Source organism: Danio rerio, chromosome 9 (genome assembly GCF_052040795.2).
Source record: "Danio rerio strain M-AB ecotype USA chromosome 9, GRCz13ab, whole genome shotgun sequence".
In the NCBI taxonomy this organism is placed as follows: Eukaryota; Metazoa; Chordata; class Actinopteri; order Cypriniformes; family Danionidae; genus Danio; species Danio rerio.
Window position 1 is genome coordinate 58,189,169 of NC_141029.1, and position 13,332 is coordinate 58,202,500.

The following is a 13,332-nucleotide window of genomic DNA, read 5'->3' on the forward strand; positions in this document are numbered from 1 at the left end:
ACGGAACTGTAAAATACTTTGAAAGCAAATTACAGCTTAGAGAGATGAGCTTATTGCTTTATTTTAATCATTCCAAGTTTAAATTTAGAATGTTCTACATGAAGAGGGCATAGGGGGGATAAGAGGGAATAGAACACAGCCAGGAACAATGTTTCTAACTAAAGCTCCAGTGGTGTAGTTGCAAGTGCACAAGTTTGCGACGCAGTTTGCGAATGTTCGTTGGAACAACGAATTTTGAAAATGCCAAGTAAACGAACTGTGTTTGTAGCGATGAAACTTGCGACCTTATTTGGCTAATGATGATTTTGGGAAACACACCCCTGACCTGATCTGAATCAACTCTGTTCTGATCTGAATCAATTCTGGTCTGATCTGAATCATCTCTTATTAGATCGAAATTAACTCTGTTCTGAGTTAACTCTAAACTGATCTGAATCAGCTCTGAACTGATTTGAATCCTCTGTGATGTAATTTGAATCAACTCTGAATTTATTTGAATAAGCTCTCAACTTTGATCTGATTTCAATAAACTCTGAACTGATCTGAATCATCCCTGAACAGATCAGAATAAACTCAGAACTGAACTAAATTCACTATGAACTGAGCTAATTCAGTCAGCTCTGAATTGAACTAAACTACAAAAACTGTGAAATTATGAAAACTCTAAGTGGGAAATGTATCTGTCACAGCAGCCACAGTATTTTCAATAAAATAGAAACATGTTTGCTGCAAAAAACATGTTTGCTCTCTCCAGACTGGACTATTGCAACTCTCTACTAGCCGGGCTTCAGCTAACGCCCTATTCACACGGGGCTTCAGCGTCAACGCTTGACAGAGGGCGTGTCTGAAGTTGGAGCTGAAACGATCGTCATAGAAGCGTCAGCCAATGAAATTCAGTCAGCAATAGGCCACTGTCTGAGCTGGTGTATTTGCATACAGCGATCTGATTGGCTGACGCTTCCGTCGGCGCTTGAAAAGTTGAGCTGGTCCCAACTTCTGCAGCGAGGAACACTTCTGAAGCAGTGCCGACGGATCCACAATGCAGTTCGGCAACGCCTGTTGTCACCCATTCAAAGTGAATGGGAAGCGTTGACGCTGACGCCCCGTGTGAATAGGGCGTAACTCTATCAAACCTCTTCAGCTGCTCCAGAACGCAGCAGCACGAGTGGTCTTTAATGAACCTAAAAGAGCACATGTCACTCCGCTGCTCATCCGTTTGCACTGGCTGCCAGTTGCTGCTCGCATCAAATTCAAAGCTCTGATGTTTGCTTACAAAGCGACTTCTGGCTTTGCTCCTTCTTATCTGCTCTCACTTCTGCAGATGTATGTGTCCTCCAGAAACTTGCGTTCTGTGAATGAACGTCGCCTCGTGGTTCCATCCCAAAGAGGGAAGAAATCACTTTCCCGAACTCTCGCATTCAATCTGCCCAGTTGGTGGAATGAACTCCCTAACTGCATCAGAACGGCAGAGTCACTCGCTGTCTTCAAGAAACCACTAAAAACTCAACTATTTAGTCTCCACTTCCCTTCCTAATCTGCAATTGCCTCTTTGGTTCTACTGCTAACTGTACTACAAAAATACATATAATAAAATAAATATATACTTATTCATTGTTGCTCTTATAGTTGTGTAAATTGCTTCCTTTTCTTATTTGTAAGTTGCTTTGGATAAAAGCGTCTGCTAAATGTAAATGTAGAAAATAGTTTCAATAAGTGAAGTTTATGTACAGTATAAACTATTTTCGAGAGGATCACATGCTTGTGATTCATTACAGCCGGTCTCGCATTAACCAATCATGATCTTCCAATCAAATGATTCCTAAGCTACTATAAATAACCACAGTCTTCAGTTCACATTTATCTTCGTCTGGAAGAAAGCCCCCTTCCTCCCCATTCTCCTACTTTACCATTGATCGGGCGGCACGGCGGCCCAGTGGTTAGAACTGTTTGCCACACAGCAAGAACACTGCCGGGCCTGCTCCCCGCCAAGCCGGTGGGTGTTTCTGTGAGGAGTTTGTATATTCTCCACAAGTCCGCGTGGGTTTCCCCCAGGTTCTCCGGTTACCTCCCACCATCCAAAGATATACATAATGCATAACATAACATAAATCAAGCTCAAGCTCCCCTCTCGCTCTGTCAACAGGAGGGAGCCCTGCATGGGCTCGAGGATCTCTTGAGCTCAGGGCTCTCTCCTGGGACAGCATGCCAAACAAGCTTTTGATAGATCATCAGCTGAGTGTGAACTGTTGAAACACAAACAAACAAGCTAACATGATGATCTTACAGGAGGGTTCATTTCTATCTGTCACATATGTTCTTCTCACTGACGTGTCTGTCTGTCTGTGTGTGTGTGTGTGTGTGTTGGTGTGTGTGTGTGTGTGTGTGTGTGTGTGTGTGTGTGTGTGTGTGTGTCTGTCTGTGTGTGTGTGTGTGTGTGTGTTTCCGCAGTGGACCTTGAGCTTCTGGATGTGGCATCAGTGAGACTTACAGAGGTTTACACAGCGAGGTCTTCCACTGCACCTGCTCATCAATAATGGTACCCTCACAACATCTCTTCAGTGTTTGTGTACCGTTTCTGACTCTGAACTCATCCTGTAGTTTTAAAGCTCCAATCTCCATACTTGGAGATAACACAACAGCTATAATAATTTTAATAAGTGCTCATTAGTATTAATAAGAATGACATTTTACTATAGAAATGTGCTACAACCTCAGATTCTTCTGACTGCTTTCAAACTCATCTTCATAACTGATCCATCTCTCCAGCAACAAGCATCTGAAACAAACTTTCAATGCAGTATTATGTGCCTAGCAACTATCCAGAGTACCCTAGCAACTGCATAACAACACCAGAACAACCACGAGAATATACTAGCAATTACATTGCAACACTCTGACAACCATCCAGTACACACTAGCAAATGCATAGCAACTCCCTGACAATCACTCTTAGCACCCTAGCAACTGTAAAACAGCACCAGGACAACCACAGGAACATGCTAGCAACTGCATTGCAGCAATCTGACAGCCATTCAGAACACTCTACAAACTGCATAGCAACACCCTGACAACCCCTCCAGAACACATTAGCAACTGAATAGCAACATACTGACAACCACCGGAGCATCTTAGCAACTGTATAACAACATAGCAACAATCTGACAGCCATCTGTTACAACCTAGAAACTATTTACTATTTACACCCAGACAATCACCCAAAACGCACTAGCAGCTGCAAAGCAACACCCTGGCAACCACGCAGAGCAACTTAGTAACTGTATTGCACACTCTAGCATATGGCTGCTAGTGTGTTCTGGGTGGTTGTCAGGGTGTTGCTATGCAGTTGGATGGCTGTCAGATAAGGTTACAGTTGCTCTGGGTGCTCCATGTCATGTTGTTATACAGTGGCTGAACTGTTCTGGGTGGTTGTCAGTGTGCTGTTATTCGGTTGCTAGGGTGATGTCATGTAATTGCTAGTGTCTTCTGGATGGTTGTCAGGGTGTTGCTATACAATTGCCAGAATGTTCTGTGTGGTTGACAGGGCGTAGCTATGCAGTTGCTAGGGTTTTCTGGATGATTTTAAGAGTGTTGCTAAACCTTTGTTAGTGTGTGTTGCTATACAGTTGCTAGGGTGCTCTGGGTGGCTGTAACCCAGCACTGGGAAACACCCATACACACTCATTCACACACACACTCATACATTACAGCCAGTTTAGTTGATCAGTTCCCCTATAGTGCATGTGTTTGGACTGTAGGGCAACCCGGAGCACCCGGAGGAAACCCACGCCAACACTGGGAGAACATGCAAACTCAACACTGGAATATCAACTTACCCAGCTGGGACTCAAACCAGCGACCTTCTTGCTGTGAGGCCACCGTGCAACACCACTACGCTACAGTGTCTCCACTGCAACACATTATTATTATTTAATGTTTGATATTTGGATTGTGTAAGTGCACAGGAATATGTCTGTAGATGGTTTCACATGAGCTCCTCCTGAAAGCGGGTTGATGCATGACTGACTCAATACAACACTAAATCATTAGCGTGACACAGAATACAGCAGTTTCACAGTTTATTACGCCTGAACTACAGCAGGAATGTGATGTGCTCATGATGGTTTCTACTGTTCGTAATCCGACAACCTCCTGAAAGATGAATCTGACAGCATACGGCAAATGTTTCCGCACGGGAGTAAAATCGAAAAGCGAAAAGCTATTGCAGTAACTGTGATTGCACTTTTGTCATTTCCATGCCATGCATTTTTTTGTGCTTTACAGAGCCCCTATTATGCATTATAAAAGGCTCATGTTTTGATTTTGGGGGTTTTTTCCAACAACAGGCTGAATTACTGTTACTTTTATTTTGTAATTAAATTACGCAAGTCATTACATGTAACTAGTTACTCCCCAACGCTTGTTACAAGTGACAAAACACAATTAAATACTTAGGGTGCTTTCACACCTACACTTTTGTTTCGGAACGTATCTTGTTTGCCCAGTTAGCGCGGTTCGATTGGCATATGTGAACAGGGCAATCGCGCTCTGTTCCGCGCCAAAGTAATCGCTCCGAGATCGCTTGAGTGAGGTGGTCTCGGCTTGATTGAAACGAACCCTGGAGCGGTTCGATTGCAGTGAGAAAGCGATACGATCCGAGCGCGGTTATATCACAGTGTTTATGGATATGTAATAGGCTTACGGCTACATGAAGAGAGAATTATGAGTAGGGCGGGAAGTTTCGCGAGTCTCCGGATGCCCGCAAACGAGTGATGATCTCCCGGTAATCTCGCGTCTCTCTCCCAGTCCTCAAATAGGCATCGTCGCGCACCCTTCTCACCCCTCCCCACCGTGTCTCTCCTCAGACACGTCACGCGCGCGCACCCTGTCAATCACCACCAAACCACCACCTCTCCTGACAGCTGAGCGGGACGCTGCAAAATAAACCCTGACACTCTGACCAATGTGAGGAGAGTTTACTCGCACGTGACTTGTTTTAGCTCTTTTGGTCCGATTAGAAACTTTGCAGTGTGAAAGCGAACCGCTCCAAGAGCAAAGAGCAACAATGTAACAATTTTAATCTCTGTTTCGGAACAACTGAATCGATTCACAGGTGTGAAAGCACCGCTGCATCCCAAATCACATACGAATGCACTATTCTACGCCATTTTTTAGTATAAATAGTGTAAGTAGTGTGTTCACACTGAAAACTCTAATAATAATAAGTGCACTTTAATTACACGGATGATGCACTCATTCAGCCGGTAAAGTGAAGTGTGTAATGATGGACACTTCACGCACTTAACGACCACAGGTTTGCTCATGTAGCAGAAGGGGCGGAGCTATCGGGCGCACATGTTGGATAACTTTATTTATTTTGGATGGTGAAAGCAAAATTCTCCTACAAGAGTGATTATAGCGCCTCCCGATGGTGAATGCAGTTACACTCACGGCAGGTATTATTTGATAATTCTGTCGTTTATTTGACTCATTTGGAAACCGTTAAACGTCATCAGGAAAATGGTTTGAATTTCTGCTAAGTAAAAAACTAAGTTGGCCATTTGGGATGACACTACATACATATACTATCCTGTTGAGTGTGTAAGTGCATAAGTTTATAGTGCATGAGTGCATAGTGTATACTGTGCCATTTGGGACGCAGCTAGCGTTTGCAAGCTAGAGAAACAAGGAGGCAGACATTTTAATCGCACAAGTTACTAACCCTTGTGAAATGGAGGAAGAAACTGAACCATGAATGGTGTACTGTAAAGTTCCTGTCGAGGTCTGACAACGTCTCATACATCAGTAGTCTTTTCTGATCCTTCCTTTAACCCTCTGGGGTCTGAGGGTGTTTTGGGGCTCTGGAGAAGCTTTGACATGCTCTGACATTTGTGTTGTTTTCAGTATCTTAAAAACATATGAATGGCTAAAGTGTGATAACACCGTAAACAGCACAAGTCGGGCTACAATAATACCTAAGCAGCAAGTTTGTATGTGTTTGTGTTTTTGAGAAAGAAACGTTTATGCGTGGTTAGTGAAAACTAAAATTTTGAAGTCACTGAAACAAGGCGGTGAAACACACAGAGAACATTTGTGCACAAGACTTTTGAGAACTGGATCTTGTAGCCTAGTGTTTTTGCTTCAAAATGATGTGAGAATCATCTTGTTCACTCTCTCACAGAAAACAATACAATGAATTAAAATTTCTAAGTCACTTTCTGTGTGAAAATAGTTTATGCGAGAAGGCGTGAACTATCATTACTATGCAGTGAGTCACACCTGAAGACAAAGACCTGCATAATGAGCTGCATAATGAGCCATCAGACAGGTATGTGACTAAGAGTTTCAAGAAAGAATCTGAGAAAAAATAAGTTTATTTATATATTTTTTTGTTTGCAGTTTATTTAAAATATATTTAACTATCACACAAAATAACTCGATACTAGTTAACCAAATAAACTCAGTTACCACATAGGAATTTTAAACAGAACAGCACCTGTATTGTAAACAAGTATTTATTTTTATAATATACATATAATAATAATAATAATAATTTATTATTATTATTAATTTAATAATAATATATTTATTAATAATAATATATAATTTAATAATAATATATTTATTTATTTCATATAACGTTACATTTTTCATTATATAGGCCTATGTTTATCATTATACGCTATACGTTATAGGATACACTTTGTATAGCAATGAAACTATAAGTGGCCTGTAAGGACATATTTCATATAAATCATAAAGGTTAGAATAAAAGACTTATCGACAGGAATTCTGTCCTTTGCTGGGTCTAGACGTTCTTCAAAATGCATGCGCTCGTCATCAGAGTCGCACTCTTCCTCTGAGGAGAAGGTAAATTCTTTGTCACTGTTTAGTCCAGTGCTTCTTCACCCGTGTAACGTGCCATCGTTCAAGCAAAAATAAGTAACTATAATAAAACTTGTTGTTTGATGCCATGTCTCGGGGAGCGTGCTCATTATCACCTGGCTGGCTCACCTCAGTTCATTCAACTTCACCTCAGTTCAATTCACTTCGTGGCCGTGGTCGCATTAACTCTAATGAGCTCAGACCGAGAAGCTAGACATAGCGTTGGTTTCATACTGATTACTTTATCAAACTGTATTTGTTTTCAACATGCATAGCTGCGTTTAAAAGTAGACACCTCAAGCTTTATAAACATATGTGTCTCATCTCTGGGTGTTTTATTTTCGCGAAGCTTCAGCGCATTTTACTGACGCGTTTCTAAAAAACAGTTCACGGAGAGAGAAAAGACTTCACTGTTTATTATCCTTGTTTTGCAAAAGCACACACATTTGTTTTTGTTGTGAGTGTACACATTTAAAACTAGACACCTAACAGATTCGATTGATGTATTGATCTTATCTGTACGATCAAAACTGAAAGTGTAATTTAGGTTTATTTTAGCTCAATGAGGTAAAAACTTGTCAGAACGCGTATCCGCGGTCTTCGACCCCAGGGGGTTAACAAACGGCCGATGAATCCCCTGTTGTAGATTCCAGAAGCACTCGTCAGAGAAATGATGAGAACACAGCACAAGGCTGGGGTGATAATGCTGAGGTATTTCTGCAGAAATAATCTTCACCCACTGACTCTTCACAGCCTCATTTTACGGTAGGGAAAATAACACTAACTCTCCCTTAAACTTTAGAGCACAGCGTCTGCATGACACGATTCAGCCGGGATCTGCTGCAGTGTTTGTCTTCCTCCTCTTCTTTCTAAGGTGTTTGTGGGTGGGGCCGGGGGTTTCATTTTCCTGGGTCTGCGCGCTCAACAAATGGGCGAGGCTTGACGTCACGCCGACACGGCTAAAGATTCATTACCCAATTACCACTCTGAGTCAACTCTTTAATAGATGAATCAATAGTTTTAAACACGGTGCACTTACAGATTTACCCTGAGCTGGATATTTCACTTCACTCAGAGCTGTGTTACACACTAATGAAGATCATTCTCAAACACCCATAATAATTAATTCAACAAGACTGTATGTATACCCATGAATATTTTCAATGAAAACTATTTTATTATTATCTTACTTCCATATTTTCTGGTTGATGGTGATCAGGAGATTATGACAGCAGTGTGTGACCCGTCACAGCAGACCTGCGTCTCATTTTTGGGTCGCAGTGTGTGTTATTCTAGATTTGGACATCGTCACCTCAGGCAGTCATTAATGACGTTAGTCTGTCTTTACTAGACCCCATCTCTGATTAAAACACTATTTATATCAGTGTAATCCCCATTACACACTCCTCAGTGCGTCTGAACAATGAAGAGCGCCACTGAAAACAGGAGAGGAGGTGTGTGTGTGTGTGTGTGTGTGTGTGTGTGTGTGTGTGTGTGTGTGTGTGTGTGTGTGTGTGTGTGTGTGTGTGTGTGTGTGTGTGTGTGTGTGTGTGTGTAAACACCTCAGTCATCTTCATCAGTGTGCTGTTATAGGTCTGACTGATGAGGGCAGAGTGTAATGAGAGTGAGCAGTAATGGGGTCAGTGTAATCAGATGTGCTGAACTCCATCACATGTTCATTTACTCTGATTAGAATCAGCACTGATCCTCACAAACACCTTCCTGATCTTCACACCCAGAACACACTAGCAACTGCATAGCAACACCCTGACAACCACATAGAACATTCTAGCACCTGCATAGCAACACTCTGCCAACCACATAGAACACTCTAGCACCTGCATAGCAACACCCTGACAACCACATAGAACATTCTAGCACCTGCATAGCAACACCCTGACAACCACATAGAACATTCTAGCACCTGCATAGCAACACCCTGACAACCACATAGAACATTCTAGCACCTGCATAGCAACACCCTGAAAACCACATAGAACATTCTAGCAACTGCATAGCAACACCCTGACAACCACATAGAACATTCTAGCACCTGCATAGCAACACTCTGCCAACCACATAGAACACTCTAGCACCTGCATAGCAACACCCTGACAACCACATAGAACATTCTAGCACCTGCATAGCAACACCCTGACAACCACATAGAACATTCTAGCACCTGCATAGCAACACCCTGACAACCACATAGAACACTCTAGCACCTGCATAGCAACACCCTGACAACCACATAGAACATTCTAGCACCTGCATAGCAACACCCTGACAACCACATAGAACATTCTAGCAACTGCATAGCAACACCCTGACAACCACATAGAACATTCTAGCAACTGCATAGCAACACTCTGACAACCACATAGAACATTCTAACAACTGCATAGCAACACCCTGACAACCACATAGAACATTTTAGCAACTGCATAGCAACACCCTGACAACCACATAGAACATTCTAACAACTGCATAGCAACACCCTGACAACCACATAGAACATTCTAACAACTGCATAGCAACACCCTGACAACCACATAGAACATTCTAACAACTGCATAGCAACACCCTGACAACCACATACAGATTCTAACTGCATAACAAGACCCTGACAACCACATAAAGATTCTAGCAACCACCTAGTGACACCCTGAAAACCACATAGAACATTCTAGCAACTGCATAGCAACACATTAAAAACCACATTCTAGCAACTGCATATCTCTAACAACCTCACAAACATTCTAGCACCTGCATATCAAAACCCTGACAACCATATAAACATTCTAACCTCATAACAACACACTGACAACCACATACAGATTCTAGCAACTGCCTAATGACACCCTAACAACCACATATAACATTATAGCACCTGCATATCAACACCCTGACAACCACATAGAACATTCTATCAACTGCATAGCAACACCTTGACAACCACATATAACATTCTAGCAACACCTTGACAACCACATTCTAGCAACTGCATATCTCTAACAACCTCATAAACATTCTATTAACTGCATAGCAACACCCTGACAACCACATAGAACATTCTAGCAACTGCATAGCAACACCTTGAAAACCACATTCTAGCAACTGCATATCTATAACAACCTTATAAGCATTCTATCATTTCTATAGCAACACCTTGACTACAAGGTAGGACATTCTAACAACTGCTTAACGTTATCATAGCAACTGTATAGCAACACCCTGAACATTGCCCAGCGTTAACAAATACATAACAATTTTACTAATAATAATAGTCATATTTTTATATGAAATTATTATTATTAAATATTTGGTCGTCATTGTAGCGTAGTGGTGTTGCACTGTGGCCTCACAGAAAGAAGGTTGCTAGTTCGAGTCTCGGCTGGGTCAGTTGTCATTTCTGTGTGGAGTTTGCATGTTCTCCCTGCATTCGTGTGGGTTTCCTCCGGGTGCTCCGGTTTCCCCCACAGTCCAAACACATGCACTATAGGGGAATTGATCGACTAAACTGGCCGTAGGGTATGAGTGTGTGTGTGAATAAGGGTTTGTGGGTGTTTGCCAGTACTGGGTTGTGGCTGGAAGTTGGCGGTTTATTCTGCTGTGGCGACCACTGATTAAAAAAGGAACTAAGCCGAAAAGAAAATGAAAGCATGTTTATTTGTAAATATTCAATTATATTTTATTAATTACAGTCATTGGTTTGATCGTCTTAGTAAACTGATCGATTATTACAATATAACTAACAAAAAATTATAGTTTATAATTCATTCAATCATTTTCTTGTTGGCTTAGTCCCTTTATTAATCCGGGGTCGCCACAGCGGAATGAACCGCCAACTTATCCAGCACATTTTTTACGCAGCAGATGCCCTTCCAGCCGCAACCCATCTCTGGGAAACATCCACACACACACTCATACACTACAGACAATTTAGCCTACCCAATTCACCTGTACCGCATGTGTTTGGACTGTGGGGGAAACCGGAGCACCTGGAGGAAACCCACGCGAACACAGGGAGACCATGCAAACTCCACACAGAAACACCAACTGACCCAGCTGAGGCTCGAACCAGCGACCCAGCGACCTTCTTACTGTGAGGCGACAGCGCTAACTGCTGCACCACTGCTTCGCCTTATATTTTATAATACTTTTTTAAGAATAAATTATTTATGTAATGATCATAGTAAAATAAACAGGTAGTAGATATTTAGATGATAGATAAATAAATATACATAAAACATACTGTCAAGGTGCAAACATTTAGACTAATAGATACTTGCTCTATAGGGGAATTGATTAACTAAATTGGCCGTAGTGTATGAGTGTGAATCTGCTGTATAAAACATGCTGGAATAGTTGGTGGGTCATTCCACTGTGGCGACCCCTGATAAAATAAGGGACTAAGCCAAAGAAAAATGAATGAATGATCACACTAAAAAAAACAGGTAATAGATATTTTTCTGAGGTAAATAATTATACATATAAAATAATGTCAAGATGCAAACATTTAGACTTTATTATATACTTTGCACATAAAACAAATTTAATTTATTGCACTTCTCTGTGATATGGATATTTCATATATAGTTGAAGTCAAAATTATTTTATTTCTATTTCTTCTTCAAATATTTCCCTGATGATGTTGAACAGATTCACGAATTGTTTACTGTGTTTCCTCTAATATTTGTTCTTCTGGAGAAAGTCTTATTTGTTTCATTTTGGCCAGAATAAAAGCAGTTTTTAATTGTTTTAATGCCATTTAAGGTCAATATTATTAGCCCCCTTCAGCAATAATAGTGTTGGATTGTCTCCAGAACAAACCACTGTTATACGATGACTTGCCTAATTACCCTAACTTTACCCTAATTACCCTAGTGAAGCCTTTACATGTCACTTTAAGCTGAACACTAGTGTCTTGAAGAATATCAAGTCTAATATTATGTGCTGTCATCATGACAAACAGAAAAGACATCAGTTATTAGAGATGAGTTATTAACACTGTTATGATTAGAAATGTGTTGAAAACATCTCTCTATTAAACAGAAATTGGGGAAAACATGTACAGGGGGGCGAATAATTCAAGAGGGCCAATAATCAGACTTCAACTGTACTATGATCACGATTTAGATGATTTTAATATCTAATTCTTTGATATATTGTGAGGACACTCACTCACAGTCAGAGTTACTCCAGTGAATCTGTGTTTTCAGCTGTTGTTATGCTGGTTCCTGAAGGCCCAACCGAAGACCAATTCCAGGCTCATTTTGCAAGCAACTTCCTGGGCCACTTCCCGTTGAGCCGCCTCCTGCTGGACAGCCTGGTGCATTGTGGGAAGGATGAGTCCTTTTCTCAGCACACGTGAGTGGAAAAACACCGTAATCTGGCGATCTGCAGAAACTGGAATAAATCACAGATAAGAGGAAACTGCCTGCGGGAGATTCATATGGAGAGAAGCTTCTGGCCTCTGATTGGTTACTGAAGGCGTGACTCATATGTTATATCATAAATACTGGAGGAATGTGTAGTGATGCTTTATTAATAGAGAGATAATAAAGAACCTGCTCCACTGCAGACCTCAGAGCCTTCACAATCACTTATATAAGATAACCCAACCCTGACCCAACTCTGAACGGGGTCAGTGTGACACTGGTGAACACTACAGAACCAGTCCAGCGGTGCTGGAACATGAGCGTCAGTAAATAAGATTCAATTAAATGACTTATTGGTTGGGTTGCTACAGAGATGTGCTAAACACTGATGAAAAACAAAGGTAAAATATGAATATTTGATGACCGCTTCTTTCGTCTATACTTCTATCTATCTGTTTACCCATTCATTCATTCATTCATTCATTCATTCATTCATTCATTCATTCATCCTTTGGTCCGTCTTCCCATCCATTGATTAATTCATTAATTTGTCCATTCATCATTTGGTCCATCAATCCATTCATTATTGAATTCATTCATTCATTCATTCATTCATTCATTCATTCATTCATTCATTCATTCATTCATTCATTCATTTATTCATCCATCCATCCATCCATCCATCCATCCGTCCTTCCATCCATCCATTCATTCAGTCATTCATTCATTCATTCATTCATTCATTCATTCATTCATTCATTCATTCATTCATCCATTGACCAATCCATCCATCCATCCATCCATCCGTCCTTCCATTCATTCATTCGTTCGTTCATTCATTCATTCATTCATTCATTCATTCATTCATTCATTCATTCATTCATTCGTTCGTTCGTTGATCTATCCATTCATTAATTGAATAATTCATTAATTCATTTGTTCATTCATTTTTCCATTAATCCATTAATTCATTCATTCATTCATTCATTCGTTTGTTTGTTCGTTCATACGTTTGTTCGTTCATTCATTCATTCATTTATTCCATTCTTTGATCCATCCAGACATACAT

General features: G+C 40.9%; 1 protein-coding gene across 1 annotated transcript in view; it reads left to right on the forward strand.

Annotated features, from left to right (window-relative positions):
• The window catches only part of LOC101884336 (polyprenol dehydrogenase-like), a 68,167-nt gene that overhangs the window by 40,883 nt on the left and 13,952 nt on the right, over positions 1–13,332 (forward strand). Inside the window, exons 5-6 of the mRNA XM_087268626.1 lie at positions 2,449–2,536; positions 12,105–12,252. Of these exons, the coding sequence (XP_087124752.1) occupies positions 12,113–12,252 (140 nt within the window). The 5' untranslated portion in view covers positions 2,449–2,536; positions 12,105–12,112. The remainder of the gene's footprint in view (positions 1–2,448; positions 2,537–12,104; positions 12,253–13,332) is intronic.